Below are 25,024 nucleotides of genomic sequence, written 5' to 3'. Positions count from 1 at the left end.
TCTAGAAAAATACTGTTCAAACATATATATATATATATATATGAAACGATTACGGAAAAAAATTATGTAAAATGGTATGATAATTCGATATAAACAATATCGGAAGTTGAGGTTAGAATGACAATTGTGTGGACTAACTAGAGTGTTCAAGATGCGCTTTGTCATTGGCAATGTCATTTTTTTATTTATTCTTTTTCATGACTTAATTTACTAATCATTGGAAGAAAAAATATTGTATTTGCTGGCGAGCTGTTTAGATTTTAGTAAAAAAAATTCACCCAAAAAGACATTATTAAAAAAAGTAAGTATGAATATTTCTCAAAGTAAGCATATAAATTTTTTAACATTTGTGTTTGATAATTCTTTAGTTTTTTAAAACTACACCCAAAAATACAAATTGCTAACATGCTTTTCTAAATAAAAAAATTTGTACGTGAGTAATGATTTGTAAATATACACTTAAGTTTTTTTTTAGAAGAATTATAGTGAAAATTCTACCTTTAAATTTTTTATAATATACTCAAAAGTGCATATTATTAATAAGTTTTTTTAAAAATTAATGTTAACTTATGTTCACAAACTCCTTCTTTTAAATGCAATTCTTTAAATAATTAAAATATTTAATTAGCGATATTAAATAATTTTGAATCAGTACCTTTAAGATTTTTTTAACAACATTTTAAAAAGAAAATACAAAGCTTTATTTTATACGATCAAGAAATACAATAAAAATAATTTTTCTTAAAAAAAAAGAAGAGACAACAATGGACCAACAAGATTTTTAACCCCAAGTCATTGTCTTCCCGTTACGAAAATACTACAAATAAGAGATGGATTTCCTTCTTCAATTATCTTCAAATAATGCAGAGTACTCACGAAAATTTAGTTAACAAAATTGATATTATTAATTAATTTGATATGTATTTTTCTAAAAATATATAGTATGCATTTTGATAATTATCAAACATCATCAATTCAGTTTATCAAATTAATTAACTTAGTTCTTAACTTTGATTACAATAAATTTAATTTATTTGTCAGAGACTAAATTACCCTTATGTATATCAAAATAAAGTATTAAGCCAATTAATAATCATTATAATCAAACATTTAATTTATTTTTATAAGATTAAATATTAAATCAAGTACTAATAGTTACTGAAATTAAAGACTGTTTTTTAGCAGTATTAAAATATTAAATATAACCACAGTTGTTTTTTGGCATTAAATTAAATTTAATAATGACTGTGTTAATCCGAATTAAACTTTTTTTTTTTCTGCAGCATTGAGATTTGAGAAGCATGATCAAAACGCGCGATTGTCTGAGACGCGCGGAGTAGGTTCGTGTCAAGTCTGCATTCGATCTTATCTACATAGTTATCTAAGACCTAGGCATGGCATTTTCGTAGTTTTCCCCGAAAGCATGTGTCATTAATCCGACAATTGTTTTCAATTTGTCGATGCCGTTATCTCCCTCTTTCTCGTAAACACTTTTATTTTTTTAAAATTTTTATCATCATACTCTTCAATGTATGAAATTATTTTAATTTAATCAATATACATAATTACCTTACAAATTTAAGAAAAACTTTCTCATTCAAGGTCCAACAGCAAGATTATCTATCCAAAAAATACTTGTGATGTAGAAAAAGAATTTTTTTTTCTTTTTATGAGGGGTAGTAGTATGCTACAGCTACAGCATATACATAGCAGAGAGTGTAAGAGACTTTTAGCAGAGGGTGAGGCTCACTTAGAAAGCAGTGACAAGGACTGATGCATGTTCACGCACTCAACGGTCAAGATTCTCTCAACATCATCAAAAATCGACGCCTACCCTTTCTCTCTTTTCCATTCCAAACTCCCCCAACCAACCATCCATCCATCCATCCATCGTGATCGTGGTTCACTTTGAGTTAGGATAAGGTAACCATGGTTAAATAAATCTACACTCAACCAATTGTGTTGTGTTTACCTTACTTGGTTGCTTTCACTTCTTCCTCTCTGCTTCTTCTTCTTCCTTGCCCTCTCTCGCTATTGAGCTTTTCTTTTTAACACGGAATATGAGTGACACAAAAGGGTTTTGAGGCTTTCTATCACTCTAAAGCTCTTAGCTCATTCACCTCTTGGGTGGTGTGGTCTATTATGTAAATTACCATTTGTGCAATTTTTTCTCAGATCTATCCAACTTCTCTTTTTTATCCTTTATTCTGTTTGCAAATCGCCATCATCACCATTTGATTTGCAAGACCATAATTTTTCTGCTTTGGTTTTCCCCTCTTCCACATCATTTTTCAATTTTTTTTCCTCTGGGTGTTTTCTTCCTGAGAAAATTTTGTTCTTTTTGGCTACCCTCCAAGCAGATCCTACTTGGGAAAAGTAAAATTTTCAGTTTTTTTTTTATCAGTACCCTCTTTTCAGACCTTACCCTTATGTTCTAGATTTGAAGATATTGTCATTACCTCACTCTTATTTGTGCCAAGATCTGCTCCCCCTTTTTCTTCTTTTAGATCTTGGTCTGTTCCATGATGTAGTAGTACTTCAAAGTTGAGAGCTTTACCTTTCTGGGGTTTTGTTTTATTTATTTTTCATCCTCCCCTTTGGAGTATGAAAATTTTCCTGGAAAATTGGGGAGTTTGGATCACTGAGTGAGAGAAAAGAAGAGAGAAAAAAAAGATGATGAATTATTTCCCCGACGAGGTAATAGAGCACATATTTGACTATGTGGTGTCACACAGTGACAGAAATGCTTTGTCTTTGGTGTGCAAAAGTTGGTACAGAATAGAGAGGTGTACGAGGCAAAGGGTGTTCATAGGGAACTGTTACTCCATCACTCCAGAGAGGTTGATCCAGAGGTTTCCTGGTCTAAAGTCTTTGACTTTGAAGGGAAAGCCTCATTTTGCTGACTTCAGTTTGGTGCCTTATGATTGGGGTGGCTTTGTGCATCCATGGGTTGAGGCACTGGCCAAGAGCAGGGTTGGTTTGGAGGAGCTTAGGCTCAAGAGGATGGTGGTCTCGGATGAGAGCCTGGAGCTACTTTCTCGTTCTTTCACACACTTCAAGTCTTTGGTTCTTGTTAGCTGTGAAGGGTTCTCTACCGATGGCCTTGCTGCTATAGCTGCAAATTGCAGGTGAGAATGAGTTGTTTGTTCGGTTCAATCTTACGTTGTTTGGTTTATGGGTTTTGTTTGTGCAATTTTGATGGTTGTGTTTTGGAGGTTGTATGGTTGAAGGTATATGGTTTTGTCTTTGTCTTCTTGTGCTGCCAAAGTTTGAAGGTTTTTATTTTTGGATGTTTTGAAGTTGATTATTGGATTGTACTCTGTAGCTGCCAGTTTGGGAATAGGAGTTTAATTAGTTGGGCAAAGCGGTTGAATGAATGGCCTTTGAACTTGGATTTTGGTAGATGTCAAGGTTTGTGGGCAATCTAGAGCTCAAGAGGGTCTTGAGAGCTTGATCTGTGTTATTACTTTAGTTTATAGTCAATTTGTGAACTGTTCATGATTAGGAGTTTTTCCTTGAGGCAGTTTCATGCTTCAACATTGTATCTTGTTTTTATGTGTTAAGGATGAATGATGTTGATGATTCTATTCTGCTGATTGAGAATGGCGTGTAGGATGTTCGGTATGTGTTCTTGACTCTCGATGTTGATTGTGTTTAATTGTTTTGAAATGTAGGTTCCTTAGGGAGCTGGATCTGCAAGAAAATGAAGTTGAGGATCACAAAGGCCAATGGCTAAGTTGCTTTCCTGATAACTGCACATCACTTGTTTCTCTTAATTTTGCTTGCCTTAAAGGAGAGGTTAGTTTGGGAGCACTAGAGAGATTTGTGGCCAGATCTCCTAACCTGAAGAGTTTAAAGCTGAATCGTTCGGTGCCCGTTGATGCACTGCAAAGGATAATGATGCGAGCACCTCAACTATCGGATTTGGGTATTGGATCACTTGTCCATGATCCAGAATCGGAGGCCTACATAAAGCTTAAGAATACCATTCTCAAGTGCAAGTCCATAACCAGTTTGTCTGGGTTTTTGGAAGTTGCTCCTCATTGTCTTGCAGCTATATATCCTATTTGCCCGAACTTAACATCTTTGAACTTGAGCTATGCAGCAGGCATTCAGGGAAGTGCTCTGGTAAAACTAATTCATCACTGTGTTAAACTTCAGCGCTTATGGGTAAATCTATCAAATTCAAATCTTTTTTCTGTTATATTTGTTGATTCTTATATTGGTGAATATCAATAAATTTTAGACTTGTGCAGATAATGGATTGCATTGGAGACAAAGGACTAGGTGTTGTAGCTACGACATGTAAAGATTTGCAAGAATTGAGGGTTTTTCCATCTGTTCCCTTTGGGGATCCAGCAGCTGTCACAGAAAAAGGGCTGGTTGCAATATCAATGGGCTGCCCTAAGCTTCACTCGTTACTCTACTTCTGCCACCAGATGACAAATGCTGCACTCATAACAGTGGCTAAGAACTGCCCAAATTTTATTCGATTCAGGTTGTGTATCCTTGATGCAACAAAACCTGACCCTGATACAATGCAGCCACTGGACGAAGGTTTTGGCGCAATTGTGCAGTCTTGCAGGCGACTCAGGCGCCTATCTCTCTCGGGGAAATTGACTGACCAGGTTTTCCTTTACATAGGAATGTATGCTGAGAAACTTGAAATGCTGTCTATTGCATTTGCTGGGGATGGTGACAAGGGAATGCTGTATGTGTTGAATGGATGCAAGAAGCTTAGGAAGCTTGAGATAAGAGACTGCCCTTTTGGCGACATGGCACTTCTGACGGACGTAGGGAAGTATGAAACAATGCGATCCCTTTGGATGTCGTCCTGTGAAGTGACTGTCGGAGCCTGCAAGTTGCTAGCCAAGAAGATGCCAAGGTTGAATGTGGAGATCTTCAATGAAAACGAGCAAGAAGATTGTAGTCTGGAAGATGGGCAGAAGGTAGAGAAGATGTATTTGTATCGTACATTGGCTGGGAAAAGGAAAGATGCACCAGAATATGTATGGACTCTGTAGGTGCATTTTTTAGGTCATTTAATTTCTTGTTATTCAGAAGTTTGTACTTGTTTTTAGGCTGACTGAATTAATGCAATTTTAGCCGGGTGTAGTGTTTTGTAACTTCCTTGCATTTGCTAGTTTTATACATATGTTAGTTTGTCTTTTCTCCTAGATATTATTATTCCATAATGCCACTTTTTATTACGTATATTATTAGAGTATTTTGCTTTTTATCTACTTGTTGGATGCAATATGCAAATGCTTAGATTTTACTCCCAGTTTTATTAATGTTCTTGTCACAGCTGTTGAGTTTTTCTTCATCCATGTTGAACATTTTCTCAGCTGAAATATATATTTTAAGAATTAAAGATCATTTCCCTTGCTGGGAAAGTAAAGTTGATGAGTAAAGCTTCCGTGAACATCAACTCTTCTGACTCATTTTTGTTAAATAGTTTAGGCTATCTACCACTTTCGAGTATCAAATTAATAGTATTTATTATTTGTTTAAATAGATTGTTTTTTCAATTCCTTGTGCTCAAGTACGGGTATAATTTGGGGGACTAATTCCCCTCCCCATTCAACAAAAAAAAAAGGTGCGAGTAAAAGAAATAATGCGCTATATGCATCCCCATTCACCAGAGAAAAAAAGGGTACAAGAATGTCATTAATAATACGCTATAGTCTTGATGCAGAGCATCATAAATTGAGAGTATATTTGAGTGAACGTCTGCAAACTTTATTGAATGTGTAATGACGTGACTTATGTTAGAAAATTTATCTTAAGACTTAATCTGTTTTCTTTTTTTTGTAATGTTAAAAAAAATTCAACAATGACTTTAACAAGTGCATCCAAATTCTATGGATATTCGCAAAATATTTATAAGTAAAACATGTAATTACTCACAAGGAATAGGAATAGATATGAGAGGATAAATACTCACAATATTATCGTAAAAAATAATTATATTTTTTATGATTACAATAAAAAATAATTATATTTTTTATGATTAATATTGTAAGTCTCTAATCTTTAACCGTTTCATTATCAAAAACATTAATTAGAATTTTTATTAAGTCAATAGATTATTAACTTTAACAATTATTATGTTGAATGATTATCTTTAAAATTTAATTTATTTATAATTTGAGTTTGGACAACGAGTTACGTTTTTTTGCTTTTAATATTATGTATGTATGCTTTTAATGTTATTTGAATTATTTAAGAATGATTTTTTTATTATAATTATTTTAATTATTTTTTCATTTGATTTATTATTATTAACTTTATATATAAGTAAAGTGCGAGTATAAATATATAGGTATCTAGTGGGTACGTGGATGAGAATTAAAATGATTATTCGCAACGAGACTCAATACAAGTATTATTTTTAAACATAGATATAAGAACGGACCTTATCCATTTTCATCCCTAGTTCGACTTTGTGTAAACTATAAATTAAATTTATAGTACACCTTAATATGAAATTTAACTCAAGTTATATTTTTCACTAATACTAAAAATTGCTTTAAGATCAAATTTGATTTTATGTTGATCCATTTAAGTACGAATCTTCTTTTTACGAAATTTCATTTTCATTCATTGACACACTCACATGTTTGGGGGATGCTTGTAACTCGTATTTATAACATCACATGAATATTAAATTGTCACATTATTATTATCGAGTATGATCTTGGGCAGATTTTAGAGCAGATATCCCAATCAGTAATCCTTTCTCAAGTCACATAATACATAAGTGCAATGAGTGAAAGTCTTACAGTATCAAAAAGATCTTAAGCTCCATTCTAGCTTGTCATGCTAAGCAGTGTTTTAGAAATCAAACTGAATTAACTGGTTTAAGTTTAACTGTGAATCAGACTTTTCACCGATTTAGTCAAGTAATGCAAAAACTGACTCAAAAGCCAACTTCAGATCTATAAACCGGTTTATTTGTTCACAATCCAATTCAATGTTCTAATGTTGAAATGCTTGAAGTTGCCTGTTTCAAACTCAGCTTCCTATGTTGAAATGATGCCAATCTACCATTTGTCCAGTACATACGCGTTTCCAAGATATGCTTTTCATTTATAAATAGCAAACATACAGTTGTTTGTAATATGTAGGCTTAAATATATTTTGTCATTGAAAATATATCATCTTTTGAAATTAGTCTCTACGTAAATCGTGTTTTTAATTTCTGAAAATTACTAACAAAAAAAAATGATCTTAGTCTTGATAGGGGACTAAAACTAAACTACACACACTGCTTCAACCTAAACCACAATTATCCTCCACTCGAAGCAATCTTGTTTGAGCCTTGTAGGATCACTATTACCAGCAAACTCTCACTCCAAAGTATTTAACTAATTAAACCAATTAATTGCAAATTAATTTTTACTGCCGATTTTAAATCCATTCCTAGTAAGTATGAAAGAATGAGTGATGTTTGAGAATGATAGCAGGGAATAACCATAATATATTAGTTTGCTATTCCACATAAATGACTGTTTTTTACAATTGCCAATGTACATTAAGCACCCATACAAAGAAATTCACAAAGATAACATCACAATCTATGAACAGCCCAGAGATGAGTGAGGGCAACGGTAAAAACCAGGAGTTACAAGAATGAGCAACACTAGCCAGGTCCCGCACATATCAAGACAATTAGAGCACCATTTATCCGGAGAGCTATAACCAACCAAGTACACCAAACTGCAGATACATCTTTTAATATGATTATCAGAACAAGCAACACTCCTCTAGCAAACAACAGCAGCAAAATGCTGTCAAGCTGCACATGTAAAAGAACAAAGGAATCTTAGTCTTCAGAACCAAGAATGCTTTACAAAAGGACAAGCAATATAACACGGAAAGTAAAAAAGGATTTCATAGGATTTTTTAATTGAAAAAGTTGATTTCTCAAGCTGAAAGATAGCAATTGTATACAATTTCCTTTTGTTTAATGATATGTTAGAAAAGCAAATGACATTTCTGCACATTGAGGAAGTAGTCATATGAAATATTTATCCCTAGTCCCTCCTTGGATGAGAGTTTCTTAAACAAAAACTTGGCTCCGGATTAATAAATTTAACAAATGACTCAAATATCATGCTTTGTTGAACCAAGAAAAGTATGAAATTTGCATTTAAAAGAAAAAAGAGGTCAAGGTCATCAGCAAAATGTAACGTTTGAGCAAATTTTGACCTTAGTTTATATTTTAATTTAATGGTTCAAGTCACCTGCTTTTATAGTGTAATATGAAATTAATGAAGTAATACAATAGTGGGAGTTGACTTCAATGATTAAAGAAAATTTAGCTCTAGTCATTCTACTTGTTGTCATTTTTCTTCCAGAAATACAATATCTATTTGATGTATTTCTAGAACTACAGGTTTGATGCCAGGTTAATCATTCTAACAACAGGAGCTGTAACCAAAAGAGAGGACATGGTTGTCCAACGGATTTTGTTTTAGATTTCCAGAATACTTTGGTCTCAAGTAATACCCAGTTTGAAAGAACTGTCATCAAATTTTACACAACAAAGACTTGTCACATGTGGACTTATAAATAGTTATTCCGTGGTGATGTGAAGTGAGGACATCTATGGATTCCATGGACAAGTACAGTACAGGTGTCATTGGTCCAGCTAGAGTCAGAGTTTTATGATGAGCTATACATACAGTTGTCTTATTTCCTATATTTTTAGACTTGAAATCCATAAATCAGAACGTACTAGAAACTATTTCAAGTGATCAAGGAGGTCGTTTTTCTCTTACTGATGCAGACTCCATAGAAACTCGGGGAGAGAGTGTAAATTGGACGTAGGAAACGAGATAACAAAGAGCAAAGACATCTGTTATTAAATATCAGAACACCAAGGAAGGAAAAAGCCCCCTCCAAACTGTATATCTCCTAGTGTACACTATCTGTGTATTACTCCTATTAGCCTTAGCCTGCTGGGTGTTGTGCCTTCACGTTCTACCAAATCTTTAGCTACTCATATCTATGATTAGCATGCCAATGTTATACGTAGCTAGAATTGAGTAGAAATAACTATGAAGTTACTGTTAGTGTGCTTCACAGGACTCAATTTTATTGTAAGTGACTATGTTATGATTTGCCTTCAACCTAAACATTAGCCTAAAGTGGTGTTTGGTACAAGGATTCTTTCATTCCCAACTAAATTACTTTCCTGAGCATGAGATTTCTAGGAATAGGATTCTTGGAAAAATTTATAAAATGTGTTTGGCTATTATTCAATTTTACTAAAAATAATATATATACCGTCAATTACCATGGGAAAATATAGTAACTCTACACTCAATTACTATGTGAAATTTTTACTCCCACCTATGAAGGTGGAACAGCTTTATATCCATTTATTCATAAACTAGCATTCCTAGGAATCTTTTATTCTCAGGAAATATTTTTTAAGTATATGTCTAATGCATATTTACTTGAATAGCCTAGTGATATAAATATTAATCTTGTTTCCAATGAGGAGGAAAAGTTGTGCCTTGATGACCGGTTGGTCATGATTTTGAATAGCAAGGCTGCATACAATAACCCTCTCCCATACCTTCGTTTAGCAAGGAGCCTTTAGGCAATGGGGTACATTAGTTTTTAGTTTCTTTATACTTTGGTTCAGCAATGTTGCATTCTTTGAGAGCATTGGGTGTCTTGTTTCTATCTATGGTAATTGGTAAGTCATCAAGCAGATATTTCATTTACAGAAACTCATCAGAAATATTATTTTTTCATGTAATGGTAAAGTCAAATTCTTGTTTTTGGTTGAACTCGGATATCAATATTTATTTCCCACAACAAAATTATGTGATCTTAAACCATGAGATTAAAATTTAGAAAAGGGGAAGAAATTGGTATCTATAAACGTTACTTTTCTGGACCAACAAAGCTATCCCTCGATCAGAAGTTAAGTAATCCCTCAAGGTACTTAAATTCATTTACCTCTTTCAACATATATTTTTTCCATACACAATAAAAATGATACTTACATCATGTGAATTGACAACCCCCAGGGTTCTAGAAAAAAAAAAAATACTCCTCCAAGCTTGACAAGTTTTTTTAGAAAAAAAAAACAAATACTCCTCTAAATCTAATCTAATAATCAACAAGGAAAATTTAATTAAAAAGAGAGAAAGAAAGAAAAACGTACCAGCCTTGCAAGAAAGAAGTAAAACCGGGGTTATCATTGTGATGGTGCTGAGCGTGATGGCAGTGGTAATTGGGAGGGGGTGGCAGAGGATACCCGTGATTGAAATAGCCTTGGTAGCCTTCGTACTGCGGCGGCGGATACGGCACGTACCCCGGCGGAGGCTGCGGCGGCGCTGACGGGTAACCCGGTGGCGGGTAACCCTGTGGTGGGGGATAAGGAGGGGCGTAGCCTGTGTAGTGTAGATTGAAATTGAAAAAACAAAGATTAGATTGAAAAGTAGAAGAATTTAGATAAAGAGAAAGGGTTTTATTAATACCTGGAGGAGGATAATAAGGGTCTTGGGGTGCTATCTGGTAATTGTTCATTATTATGTGCGGAATTGGGATCAAGGCATCAATGGCTCTTGTTTTTTTTTAGGGAAATTTGGAAGACGAGGAAAACCTTGTTTGTCAAGGTGTTCCAATCATAACTTGCCACGTACTAAGTCAACGCTGCTGCTCATGTAATTGGTGTCACGCTTTTTCTTTAATCTGATAATTTTAACTTAAGAAAAATAATTTAAAGTAATTTATGACAGAGTGGAGTATAATACAGTACATTTAAAAATAATTTATCAAAAAAATTAAATTAATTTTTGTAATTTAAAATTTATTGTTTAGATATTTTTTATGAAAAATTTAAATTTTTAGAATTTTTAAATAAAATTATAAAAACTAACAATGTGAAATTTCAATCAAGGGAGTAGTCGTGTTACCCATGACTGAATATTGTGATTGAGTGTAGTATAAGGTGTGATAATATAAGACACCTAATCCGAGTTCTCACACGACTTCCCATATTACATCGTTATTCTCCTTCCTAGAAGCATCCCAACTATATTCTCTCTTTTCTTCATATTTATTTTTTTTCACCCTCACAATTTTAAATTTTTTTATCCAAACATAATATTTTAAAAATAAAAGAATTTCAATTAAAATATTTGAAATTCTTAAAATTTAAAATTTTTTAAAATTTTAAATTTCCTCGTCCATCCACACAATCCTTTTGGTGCTCCTAGTATTTTGTTTTTTAGTTTTTTTTTAACTACCGCAGCTAGAATCTTTGGGACTTTAGTGAGATTATGAGGTATCTCCAAAAAGCTTTAGATACTTCATGATGACTAAGGTTAATTTTCGATTTGGAGCTTGTTAAGTTTCACTATTAGTTATTATGTACTGCATCAATTAAGCTTGGATAATTAAATTAGTGATGAAGAATAAAATTGAAAAAATAAAAAAAATGTTATTATCAATATATATATATATATATATATATATATATATATATATATATATATATAATATTTTGTTAAATCAACCGAACCTAAGCTGAAAGAACGAAATACAAATTTTCTTAATAATATCGTTTAAAAAATTCACTTTATTGATTTAGATATTTTATAATCAATTAAAATTTCATTTATATATTATGTAATAAACTCATAAACCACATTCATTCTTTTCTTATTGAAATACAGTCAATTTTTTTATTTAATTCATAATTATCATAAACCACATTATAGAATACACATAAAATTATTGATATAAAAAAGTATTACACCATTTTAATATAGAAGTATCTCCAATTTAGATAGTTTTGTGAGTGTTAAGAAACAGTCCACCTAAATATTATAGGAAAACGTAAAAAAATCGTAAATTATGTATTCTAATAAAAATCTTTTTCTTATTAGTTTTTCAACCAATATTCTAAAAACATTGATTAATATTCGGAAAAAAAAATACTATACTACAAGCATGACAAAAGAATATTCCGTTTTTCAATACGTTAGGTAATAAGGGAAAATAAACGAAGTAGTAATATTTCATAGTATTGAATAGTGAAAACAGTTTTTAAAAAAATACAAAGTTCATTCTGCCAAAAAGAAAAAGAAAAGAGTATTCAATTCAATCCCCCTTTTTTCTATTGCTTCAATTAAAACCCTCAAACAAATAAACAATCACTGGATTCATAATTATCTTGTCACCAGTACGTATTCAATTCAATTTTGATTCTATACCAAAATTCAACATCTTAATCCGTAAGCTTTCATTTTCCCAATACACGGTTAAGCAAAACTGTAGTCGGTGATAGGGCTTTCTTGATCTAAAGCGCGTAATACTTTTCCTTCCAAACTCAACTACTTATATATATATATATATATCCATCTTGTAGCAATCTCAAATCTGAACCAAACCACAAACACTTAATTTCTCATCTCATCATTTCTAATTCTACCTCTTTTCTCTTGCACTAACAATCCAAGATGAATACCAACAACGACACCGAAAAAAACCAATCATTTCCAGAAGCACAAGGAGCATCATCATCATCATCTTCTCCACCCAATGTTGGGACTGAGAATTGGGGAACTCACATAATGGGCACCCCTGCTGTTCCAAGCAGCCACCCAGATAACAAAAAAGCAGCTTTACAAAGTGGACAACCTCAACCAGTTCAATACTACCATGACCAACATCAACATCCCTACGTGCAACATAGCCCAGTTGACAAACCAAGCAACAGTCCCATGGAGTCAATCCTTAACATGTTCGATTCATGGAGCAAAAAAGCTGAAGCCACCGCACACAACGTCTGGCACAACCGTGAGTCTTCCTAGCTACTCTATTTCATCCTAGTTCAAGATGAAACTCTCAATAGAAATAGCAAATTTAGTCCCTATTTTTACCTTTGTCTTTCATATAATACCATGAATTAGATTAATCAATGGTGTCAATTTTAATAAAACATTGGAAAGACCAAATTTTGGGTGCAGTTTGTTATGTATTTTTGGTTTGGTGTACGGCGTACCAATTAGAATTAGAATTTTCTTTTAGTAACCTATACTGACCTTTAAGACCAACCTTTATTTTAAGAATTATTGATGTGAAACTTTAATTCTAATTCGATAAATATCATGTAGCCAGTTCTAGGGATCAGATTTCCTGTGGTCGAGAAATCTACCGCATTCAGCTGATCGCAACCGTTAAATTAGATTGGAACCACTCCTATTTTATCTCGATAAATCTAATTTAAAATATCATTATTCATTCGAAGGCTGTAATTGGTGAAAGTGTGAATGCAGAGAATTCATTTCCCAATTTTAGAAAGTAGAAAATCAATTGTTACACCTTTCAATTATAAAAGTACATGTTTAAATGATTAATATTTAATGAGTGTAATTCAGTTTCGCAACACATTGAATCCTGGAAAGAGAAATCCTCAAGTTTGATTTTTGTATAACATATTTTTAAAGAGGTGAGGAATTTTAAATGTAACTAAACTTTGAACAGAGTATTAATCTTATAACTGTTCCAAAAACACCAATGCTAATGGAGACGCAATGGTCATAAGTAAGGTAGTTACCAAAAAGTACATGTTCTAATATAAATTTGTGATTGAGAATTTGAGGTTAACAGTTCAAAATTCTCTTAAAATCAATTGTATTTAACTATAAAACAAAGCAGCCTAAATTATTGTTTCGCGAAACTATCTAGACTAGGCCTTAAGAAAAGGTGTCTAAATGTACCTCTCTTTTTTATTTCACATGATGTGATTGTTGGTCTGTTAACCGTTATTTGCAGTTAAAACTGGTCCATCAGTGTCTTCAGCTGCACTGGGGAAGATGAATCTGACTGTGAAAGCAATATCAGAGGGTGGATTTGAGTCCCTTTACAAGCAAACATTCACAACCTATCCAAACGAGAAGCTCAAGAAGAGCTTTGCTTGTTACCTTTCAACATCAACAGGTCCTGTTGCAGGAACCCTTTACCTGTCCAATATTCATGTAGCGTTTTGCAGCGATCGCCCTTTGTGTTTCACTGCACCCTCTGGCCAAGAAACTTGGACATACTACAAGGTACTTATTTATCCAAAATACCTTATCAAAGCTTAGTTCATTTTTGCAGAGAAAAAGAGGGGAATAGTAAATTAAATGAAGGGTAAAACGTGTTTTAGTTCCCTCAAGATTTGATCAAAATAGGTTTTAGTTCATATGTTTTAAAAATTGTGGTTTTGGTCCTCATATTTCTAAAATGTGAAATATTTCGTCTTTGGTATCATACTTTTAGCATATTTGAATACCCTGTAAAATCATGATGACTACCTCAAAACCACAGCCTCACCATGGTTTTTCCAAAACAACAATGTGTTGCTTCAGTCACTCTGATTTCAAAATTGATTTTGGCCCATCTCACCGTCACTCCAAACATGCTATTCATTTTGATTTGATCATGGACAAAATTCATCACATTTTAAAAAATCTAAGGATTAAAATTACAATTTTAAAAATGTAAGAACTAAAACTAATTTTGATCAAATCTTTGAGAGACTTAACACATTTTATCTTAAATGAAGTATTAGAGAAGCTATTAATTAGTCCATTTTGGTGTGTGAAATTAGTTGAAATTGTGCTATTGTGTAACAGGTAATGGTGCCTTTGGGAAAGGTTGGAGTGGTCAACCCAGTGACCATGAGGGAAAACCCATCAGAAAAGTACATTCAGGTTGTAACGGTGGAAGGGCATGATTTTTGGTTCATGGGTTTTGTTAATTTTGACAAAGCAGTTAAGAACATCTCAGAAGGTATCTCACATTTTGTAGCGCCAGGAGTGGCCGTGCCATCCACTAGTGGTTCGGAAGCTAATCGAAAGAACTTTCAGTGATTTCTAGTTTTTGGAGTACTATGATGTATACTAATTTTGTTTAGAATTTGACTTTGCGGTTTGTGTCGTATACTAGAACAATACTTTGTTGTAAAAAAACTTAGGAGTGTATGCTATATATTTCATGTGTGCTCTGCATCTTTTTTCCCCCTCTGGTGTTTTTGCATCTTTTGTTAAATACGCCCATATTTGGGAAAGTTCATTTTTTTTCTTGTAGTAATCTAATAAAATATAATAATCAAAACAGGTTGTTTGGTCTTATATATTAATATTTTTTACTTCAAATTTGGATAGATCATAGCTAGGGTATAAGCCAAAGACGGACAGGGTGAAGGGGGTTAGATCTTGATGTGAAATGTGTATGGGGATTGAGTAAATACCTTGTGAATTATTCCAGTCTCCATCTTTGAAGATTGACTTATTAAAATGCGTACTAATCAAAATTGCATTAATTGTATAGTAACTGAAATGGGGGGGAGTAGCTTCTGACATTTCTTAGTTTCATTCCAAGGTTTTGGTATGTTTCTGAGCCCATTCAAAACTAACAGTTTGCTGAGTTTGATGTCATGTGATTTAAACTAGGCTCTTCAGTCATAACATTCATCTTTCAAATGACCCAAAAAGACTAATTTTAAGCTTATAAGTAAATGAAAGCTTTCATTCTCAATTTTGTGAACTTTCCTTAAATTGACCTCAAACACCAATTTTGAGCAATGTCTCCCTTTCCATCATAGTTCCATCTAGAGTTTCCCTTATTTTGTGGACATCGAATTTGATTCTTAATTTGTTCCTATGATAACGTAATGTAAAAATAGATGAAATGACCCTAGTCTCAAGGTGTTGCCACTGAGATTAAACCACTGTAAAGTTTACTTACACAAAGTATCGTTATAGGAGCAACTCCTTAAAATTGTTTACAGAGAAACCTAGACTCGTTTAAAGATCTCACTAGAATACTCTTATTCTTCTACTAAAATTGAGCTATCAAGGCTGCCATATAACTAAGAGTTTGGTTCTTATAAATATGAGGCAATCAAACTTATCATAAGTTGATATATTATCTTGAACATTAAAGAGAATATCGATACAATCTTGAACACAAATTTTCAAATTCAAATATTTTTTTTTTAAATAGAGTTTCAACGAGTTCGAGATGAAGTCTTATTATATATTTGAGGTATGCAGATCACATATTGCCCTTTTTAGAGTATTATTGTCCTCACCTTCTGGGTTATCCAGTTAATATTGTCCTTCATTGCACGGATTATCTAGCTTGCGTGGTCTTTTGAATTATTATTTGTTCTAATTCTTAGTTGAATGTGTTATTTTTAGATGTGCTCATGATTTGAGTCTTTACATAATTATAAATTTATAATCATAATTAATAAATGATTAGATTATAAGAGGATATTATAACTATAATTTTATATAACTAGTTATAATTTGATACAACCAGATATTAAGTTTAAATATGGATATATAAATGATTATGAATGAATAAAAATAAATTATTTAAAATAATATAACAATAAAATTGATTATAATTTTATAACTACTTTTATATAATTAAATATAATTATAGTTATTTTTTAAAACTATTATTTTTAGCATTCCTAGTTATCTTGCATGTGTATGATCTCTTCCTGAAGTCTTGGTCACATGACATTGTTGTCATTTTGTTTAGCCTATTATCTTTATTGTCCTTGATTGCTAGATTTACACTTTTGGATTCTTTAACGATCATCATTATTTGAATGATGGTGTTGCTGGCACTGGCCGGATTCAACTGATTCAACATCATGTAGCTCTTGCTTTTATTCTTAGGTGGACTGGCCTTGCTTCAATTTCAACCTCTCGTGAATTGCTTTTACGATGTAACCAAGGCTAGTATAGCCATTAAACTTGATTTTTCTTGAAGAGATAATGCTTCTTTTTATCTTGATTAATTTCTTGAAGATATAATGCCCTCTTTCATCTTTAACGTCCATGTTCCTCGAGATATTCAATATTTTTACAGTGGTGTAATCGACATTGGGATATATATATATATATATATATATATATATATATAAAAGAACAATTTGGTATTTTTTAAAAAGATATTATCAGATGATTTTGGCATATTCTAAAAAAATATTAAGTGTTAACAATCAGAGATCATCTTATAAACAATTTTAGGATTTTGAAGGAATTCCTTTTTTGAACCAGTTGAACCAATAGTTAGGATCAAAGAATTTGTAGTAAACATATTTTATCAAGTATAAAAAATAATCTAGATAAAAATAATGTTGAAGATTAGTTGATATTGAAAATCTCATGAATTGAAAATGAGAGGAATTTTTATTTCTAAATTCAAAGTGTTGATTTTTCATTAATTTATTAAATACATTGGTTGAATGGTATCTTGAATCTTAGAATATCTATAACATTGTAAATTAATATTAGACATACATGGTGGGTGAACTTAAATGGTGTAGCCTATAGACTACAGTTGAATGGAACCATTGCAACTCTTCATGAAAGGATATGGTTTGAATGGACAGAACCCTTACTCTTAATGAAGAAACATGAATGAACCATTTTGTCAGGGTAGGTTCCCTCTTTGCTTTTCTTTTAAACATATTATGTCTTGGGACATATGATAGTAACTTTTGTAACTTTTAGACATTTTGTGTGTTTTTTTATATATGCAAAAAGTGAATTATATATATTAGGAGGCGCCCAATAATTACAAGTAGTAGTAGCATATGCTCATCCTATCTCTATGTAGTGTAACCCTTAATTTTAGGATCAATTAAAAGACATTTATGATATTAATGACTCATAAATAGAGCATAACCAACCATCCCACTAAGCAATACTTCTCCTAATTATATAACAATTAACAGCCACATTAATGTATGTCGTCCTAATATGCAATCATCTATCATTATACAAACAAGGCCCTAAGTGACCACGTGTCACGATTTCGTTGTCCCATTTCCCGTCTAAAAATGTTACATCATGCTATAGTGCCAACAAAAAACGCAGTGTTTTTGTCTATCCTCTTTTTTTACGTTTTTTTATTTTACGAATACCAAGACATTTATTGTTTTTGTCTTTTTGCGTTTATTGTAGACGTTTTCCAATGTTGACTCTGCATTTCCGTTTCGAATTTTCGGGTTACACTGCCATTTCGCATTCCTGTTGCATGCATGTTGCTTGGTTTCGTGTTTCTTTTCTCTCCCGTGAGAAAAAAACATGGAAGACAATGCGTTGGTGCTATTGTTCTATGCTATGGAAGACAAGTGGAAGCTTCTGATGTCTCCTTTGCTGCTCATGCTCTTGCTTATCTCTCCAGTAGCTTTCCTTCACCGTAGTTGCATAGACGCATAAACGGAACCTTTGTAAGTTTTCATTTCCCTCCCCGTCTTCTGCATTTTTGTTACATCTAAAGATGCAATTTTTAACACGACATCTCTTCATTTGTCCACTCGTCTTCTGCGTTTTTTCTTTTTGTTTTTTTTTTCATTTCGCTTCCTGTGTTCTTTGTTTGACAGAGAAGGTGGACGAACATACTAAAGTTGTGATTTTGATAAACGAACCCTTCGTAAGTTTTCATTTGCCCACCCGTCTTCTATGTTTTTTCTTTTTCTTTTTTTCCATTTTGCTTCCTCTGTTCTTTGTTTGGCAGAAAAGGTGGACGAACACACTAAAGCTGCGTTTTTTATGAACGGACCCTTCGTAAGTTTTCATTTGGCCACCCGTCTTCTGCGTTTTTTCTTTTTGTTTTTTTTCCATTTTGCTTCCTTTGTTCTTTGTATGGCAGAGAAGGTGGACGGACACACTAAAGCTGCGATTTTGATGAGTACGGGGGCGTTTTCTTTGTTGCTCCGATGTTGATGTGCTTCCTTTACCCTCCCCGTCTTCTGCGTTTTCTATTATTTCGATCTGTTGCGGTTTTTCATGCTTAAAGTTTTCTTGCATGCTTTTGGTTTCGCAGAGAAGCTCGAAGAACACACTAAAGCTTCAATTTTTGGATTTTTATAAGTACATTTGCGTTTATATTGATCTCCTTCAAAGCTTTATGATGCTGCTTGCTTAAACTTATCTTGCATGTTATTTGTTTCGCAGAGAAGGTCGAACAACACACTAAAGCTTTGATTTTTATCTAAAAAAAAACAACGATTTTTATGACAACATGTGCGTTTTCTTTGTAGTTCTTTCAAAGCTTAATTTTTTTGGTTAATTGTTTGGGTGTTCCTGATCCTTCTCCTATTTTGTTTCACATAGAAGCCCGAAGAACACTAAAGCTTTGATTTTTATCTCAAGAAAAGCAGCGATTTTTATTACAACAGGTGCGTTTTCTTTGTAGTTCTTTCAAACTTAATTTTTTTGGTTAATTGTTTGGGTGTTCCTGATCATTCTCCTACTTTGTTTCGCATAGAAGCCCGAAGAACACTAAAGCTTTGATTTTTATCTCAAGAAAAGCAGAGATTTTTATGAGAACGGGTGTGATTTTTTAGGTGTTCCTGATCCTTCTTCTACCTTGATGGCGCTTTCTTTGTTTTCCTTCCCCATTTTCTGCATTTTCTTCCATTTCGATTTGTTGGGGCTAATTTAAATTGTTGCTTAATCTTTTATTCCGTGTTCTTTGTTCTGCGTTTTCTTCCATTTCTCCTTTGCATGTTGATTGTTATGTCCCTTTATCCCCTTATTTATTGGTCCGTAGTGGTGACTTTATTTTCATTTGGTTTGAAGATTACTTCCTTCATAGTATGTTAACTTAGCCTTTACAATATCATTCACGTTATGTTATGTTGCCTAAATTCCTATATTTTTGTCAATTTTGTCTTAGATTATTAATTCATTGGTGGGTTATGCTTTGAAACATATTGGCCTTCGCAATTTAAAGTACATACTAACTTAGCTTTGACAATATCATTCACATTATGTTATGTTTGTTGTGAAACATATTGGCTTTCATTCTTACATGTGCAATGACAACTTTTGCCAACTTGATACGCCAACTTTGTTTGCTTTTGTACCAGTGGTGCATTTTGTATCACCTACTTATTATTTGTGTGTATTCTGTTGTTTCAAATATTAAATTGCACCTTTTGTATCCATTGCTGCTGAGTAGATTGCTTATTTATGTTCTGCCTCAGCTGTGAATGACTTTTTTTCGTGCATGTCTATGATTATTAATTCATTGGTGGATTATGCTCTGAAACATATTGGCCTTCGCAACTTAAAGTATATATTAACTTAGCCTTGACAATATCATTCAGGTTTTTTACCTAAGCTTTCTATGTCAACCCTAATTTTTGGTTACTTTGCTGTCTTTAGCATATGTTGGTTATGATTTTTTCCTGTAGATGTTTCCCAATGTTCATCACTACTTTAAAATGATTGATGGCATTAGGTTCAATTTGTATTAATATTGGAAAATAAAATTGCACCTTTTGTAGTTGAAAAATTAAGTTGCACCTTTTGAATTCGAAAAATTAATTTATACATTTTTTGGTGCATGTCTATGATTCTTTTTTCTTTAGATTTTACCTTTCTTGTGTATTATATTTGGTTGCACCTTAAATTACACCTACTGTATCCATTGCTGCTGAGCAGATTGCTTATTTGTGTTCTACTTCAGCTGTGAATGACTTTTTTTTGTGCATGTCTATGATTTTCTTTTTTTTTCTTCTACCTTTCCTGTGTAGTATATTAGGTTGTTTCCATTGTAGTTTTTCCCCTTATTCGTTTGATTTTACCTAAGCTTTCTATGTCATTTCATGAGTTCTATTTATGTTCATCATCACTTTATAATGATTGATGTCATTGGCTTGAATTTGTATTCATTTTCAAAAATTAAATTGCAACTTTCGTATTTGAAAAATTAAGTTGCACCATTTGTATCCATGTCTATTCTGAAACATATTGGCTTTCATTCTTACATGTGCAATGATGAGTGTTGCTTATCTAAATGATATAGTTTCTAAAGATATAGTGTATCCATTTGCACCATTTGTATTCTGTTGTTTAGTTAATTTTGTTTATATTTTGGTATATCCTAATTGACATTGGTTTTTAATTTTGACCGAGACCAACAAACTACACAACTAATAGTGTCTGGAATTTCAAGTACAGGTTTGTTGAAATTTTAATATTGTTTGCAATCTTTATTGTTCTGAATTGAGTTTGGTCTTTGTTGCAGTGATTGTTAATCTCAGAGTTACCAGCGATGATTCTATTCTGAAGTAATCCAAATTCAACAAGGTATCCCATTTTGCCCTTCCTTTTTAATGAGTATGTTCTGCTGATGTTAGGTATACTTAATTTGTTGCAAGTCTAAGTTTGTGGGTGAGAGAAATGGTTCTTAAATATGAGTTCATGGTGGAGATGTTCTTTTGGCTGGATTTTTGTATGTTTTTCAATTGCGTGATTATTTGAATTTTCAGAGTTTGTTAGGTTGACCCAAATTAATATTTACATCTTAAATTGTATGTTTAAGACCTTCTTTTTGTATGTTTAACCAGAAAATTTAATTTGGTGTACAAATAATGTTGCATGAATATTGATTTTTTGTGTTTCTTTCTTTTGTGTTATCAAGGTAACGTATAGACGCCTACAAAATCCCGTCAGTAGATTTTTTGGAATTTGTGTTTATACAGGTACTAATGACTCCTAACACTTTATCCTGTGGATATAAGCATATATCAAATTAATAGTCTTTGTATAGTGACCGTCAATATTCTGATTTCAAATTTTGAAATGACATGTCACTTCCATAATAATTATTAGAGTACACTACTAGATGTTTGCTGACGTGTAATTTCCCATGTAATTAATACACTACTAGATGTTTGCTGAGGAGCAATTTCCCAATGCCAAAATACTACCTGTCTATTCATACATCAGGAAGTGAAAAACATCATCTTTTCCATATACACATAATTATTGTTTTTGATTAACAATTACTATTACTATTTTTAAAAATTTAAGCTTTGGATGAAATTATTTATTGTTATTTAATTATACAACAGTAGTCATGGTAAACTAGCACGGGAAGTGTAATAGCCTCACAATAAAAACACAACAACAGTAATCATAATAAACTAGCACGGGAAGTGTAAAAGGTTATCGGTTACTTTGTACATTGTTAACTATTCTTTATAACTGTTCACCCTCCCTTTCCCATAATTAAAACGCAATATTATATCAATCCATAACCACCCGGTATCACCAAATCTTCACCCATTTTTGAAGAACATCTCCAAACACAAAACACCATGAATACATCATCATCTAACGCGTCTGATGTTGTAAGTTTAACTTTTCCATCCTTTATGTTTACCTTCTCATAAGTATATGTTCGAGTTTGCTTCATCATGCATCCTTCATCCTTCTATGCTTGCTCTTTTCGTTCATAGTACACGTTCGATATTGCGCATATTTATCTTCTCCTTTCAATGGGTACAAGTTTGTTCACTTACTCATTACATAAACGTTTCTCATCTAGGACCCGTCAAATTTACATGTACCAACAATTGTGCACCGATTTGAGGCGTCATTCCATCTTGAGAAGGTCACGATTTTCACCCCTAAACATTTATCTATTTATGTTAATCTCAAATAAATAATATGCTTGAAATGTTAACGTGCAGAACGTCATTGAGGTTCCTTTTGCTTATCATAGACAATGGTTCCCAAATTATCCAACTTATGTGCTATTCGACTACGAAGGAAACAAGCACTTTATAAAGCTTCATAAATATGCTAACCGATTCTTTTTTGGCGATGGACTGAAGGAACTTAGGAGAACCCATGGCATTCACGAAAGTGTTGTCATGCGTTTTGTTGCATGGGACAAAAATACTACTTTCAATGTGGACGTTGTGGGACCTCTACATAGACAAACACACCAAAGGGCAGCCACAACCACCAGACGCCATGTTTTTACCATTGATGTCTCTGAAGATATGATACAACACAATTATCAATTGGTAGGTCTTTGTTAATATAATCATAATCCTTTATATTATTTATTGTTGACATCTTATCTTTAATTACTATGTTCCTTCTAACCTAGGTTCTGCCACTAGAGGCTTCAATTTATTTAACTGCATCAAAAAAATATATGATTGTAGATCGTGGTCGTGGTAGACATCACGAATGGATGATCACCATGAATAATGGCCTATCATGTGTTTCTGAGTCCTGGATCCATTATTCAGCTGACTGTCATTTGAAACCTGGAGATGAGGTCGTCTTCTTCTACAACATTGACCAACATTTATGGGAGGTCCTCTATAGGAAGCAAGTTAAATGGGATCAGGAAGAGGATGAAGCTGACTCCACTTGAAGAACTATTTAATTATTTATGTTATTTTTATTTTTATATATTATGTTTGTAACTTAATTATCTTCGGGTAACAAACAATTTTTTTTGTTTTGTTTCTGTTGAACATTGTTAGCAAAACTACAAATATTATTATGTTATATTCTATGTTTGTGGGTTCAATTTTTCTATGCCATATTTATTATTTTGTTATATTCAATGTTGGTTGTTTCCAAATAATATGAGCTGGGCTTTTGAAAAGAGCCTGCATTTTAGTGAAAGTGGTTGTTCACCTTTGCAGAACCAAGAGACAATGAAATGTAGAGCTTCATATGCTTGAAGTACATGTAAGTTATATTTCTTTGTCTACTTTGGGATTGATTTTTATTTACTTATTGTATACATTTACTATTGCAGACCATTGATCCAACACTAACACTCGGTAGTGCTTTCCTCTCTGCAGATTAAAGTTGTCGAGGTTTATTGTTTGGGATCAGAGACACTGATTGAATATGGAACCTCATATATTATGTGTGTCTGTCATAGTACTTTGAATTGTAATTACATTAGCAACCTTTTCAGACAATGTTACATCTTTGTAATCTGAATCATATTATTATATATTGGGTTATTTATTATCTGCTTCAATATACAAATTATTTTTTTTGAAATTTTTTCAAAGATTAGTAATATTTAACAATTAAGAAACCTCAAATATGAGAATAAACACATGTGTTGGTAATATTCAAACATGAGTATGAGCCCAGGCGTCCACACGGGCAAAAGGCTAGTTCCCTACAAAAAAGAACTACATGCAGTTGCCCTAATATATATATATATATATATATATATATATATATATATATATATATATATATATATATATATATATATATATATATATATATATATATCATGTACTCTGATACTAATTTACAAATTCCAATTTGATCATACTCCACATGTAGTAGCCCTAGTGGCAAACCAACCGCAAAGTCGAGATGCCTTCTCGTGCCTCTTTACCTCCAACCATTTCAGATCCATAAATCTGAGATCAAATTTTGCCATACATTTTTTTGCACAAATACTATATACCTAAACGAACATTATTACTCCCAGATGAAAATCCTAGGACTTGAAGACCATTGTACGAATGAGTGAAGAAACTTTGAGTCGTAACACCTCAATCATGACCAAGACAAGAAGATAATTTGTTGCACAAATTCATCCTCATGGCAATGTTTACCCCTAAATATAAAATCATTGCTTTCGTTCCGCAAAGTCTAGACAATTTCGCACCATATTACCTGCCATCCTGCATTAACCTTTGTTAATGCATTTGAAAACCTAACTATGTTGCTAGAAGTGTTCAATGGTTAAGCTTGGGAGCACTGTCTTAACCTGCACTTACTGATAACATTTTTTTTCTAGATCATATTTACCTTTGGGCACCAAAACAACACGTGTGAGATGGACTCCACCACTTTGTTACACCCTAGACACCGACCTTGATCTCCCTCTAGTAGAATATTCCTCCTCAGCAAGTTGTCACTTGAAGGTAAGCGGTTTCTAAATAGCCTCCACAAGAATATGCTAACTTCTGGAATTATTTGTATCCTCCAGATGTCTTCAAAGTTACCATCGTGATCATTACCAAAACTTCCCGCATGCATAACTCTATAAAAGATGGATTGGACCAAATATAGCCTAGAGCTACACCCTTGCCGCTAACACACATCATCATCTTCTTTTTTTAATAATGACTCCCCTAAAATCTTCTAGAAAATTCGAGCAATTCTTGCTTCCATTGGAACCAATTCCT

At 32.7% G+C, this 25,024-nt stretch overlaps 3 protein-coding genes across 3 annotated transcripts; 2 read left to right on the top strand and 1 right to left on the bottom strand.

The window, feature by feature from the left end:
* The first annotated feature begins 1,887 nt into the window (after positions 1-1,887).
* LOC114398221 (protein AUXIN SIGNALING F-BOX 2-like) lies at positions 1,888-5,216 on the top strand. The gene is made up of 3 exons (XM_028360392.1): positions 1,888-3,128; positions 3,675-4,170; positions 4,257-5,216. Exons 1-3 carry the CDS (start codon positions 2,674-2,676, stop codon positions 5,022-5,024), a joined length of 1,719 nt encoding a protein of 572 aa, XP_028216193.1. The 5' UTR covers positions 1,888-2,673; the 3' UTR covers positions 5,025-5,216.
* A 2,244-nt stretch (positions 5,217-7,460) lies between these two features.
* On the bottom strand, positions 7,461-10,660 carry LOC114399195 (cysteine-rich and transmembrane domain-containing protein WIH1-like). The gene is made up of 3 exons (XM_028361327.1): positions 10,503-10,660; positions 10,187-10,415; positions 7,461-7,801 (listed from the first exon to the last, which is right to left on the bottom strand). Exons 1-3 carry the CDS (start codon positions 10,549-10,551, stop codon positions 7,750-7,752), a joined length of 330 nt encoding a protein of 109 aa, XP_028217128.1. The 5' UTR covers positions 10,552-10,660; the 3' UTR covers positions 7,461-7,749.
* A 1,727-nt stretch (positions 10,661-12,387) lies between these two features.
* LOC114400646 (GEM-like protein 5) lies at positions 12,388-15,131 on the top strand. The gene is made up of 3 exons (XM_028363193.1): positions 12,388-12,828; positions 13,807-14,081; positions 14,649-15,131. Exons 1-3 carry the CDS (start codon positions 12,489-12,491, stop codon positions 14,883-14,885), a joined length of 852 nt encoding a protein of 283 aa, XP_028218994.1. The 5' UTR covers positions 12,388-12,488; the 3' UTR covers positions 14,886-15,131.
* The last annotated feature ends 9,893 nt before the right edge of the window (positions 15,132-25,024 follow it).

The sequence above is a fragment of the Glycine soja genome, chromosome 19, assembly GCF_004193775.1.
Source record: "Glycine soja cultivar W05 chromosome 19, ASM419377v2, whole genome shotgun sequence".
Lineage (NCBI taxonomy): Eukaryota > Viridiplantae > Streptophyta > Magnoliopsida > Fabales > Fabaceae > Glycine > Glycine soja.
Note: the sequence above shows the minus strand (reverse complement) of the source record. Positions and strands in the feature narration are given on the sequence as shown.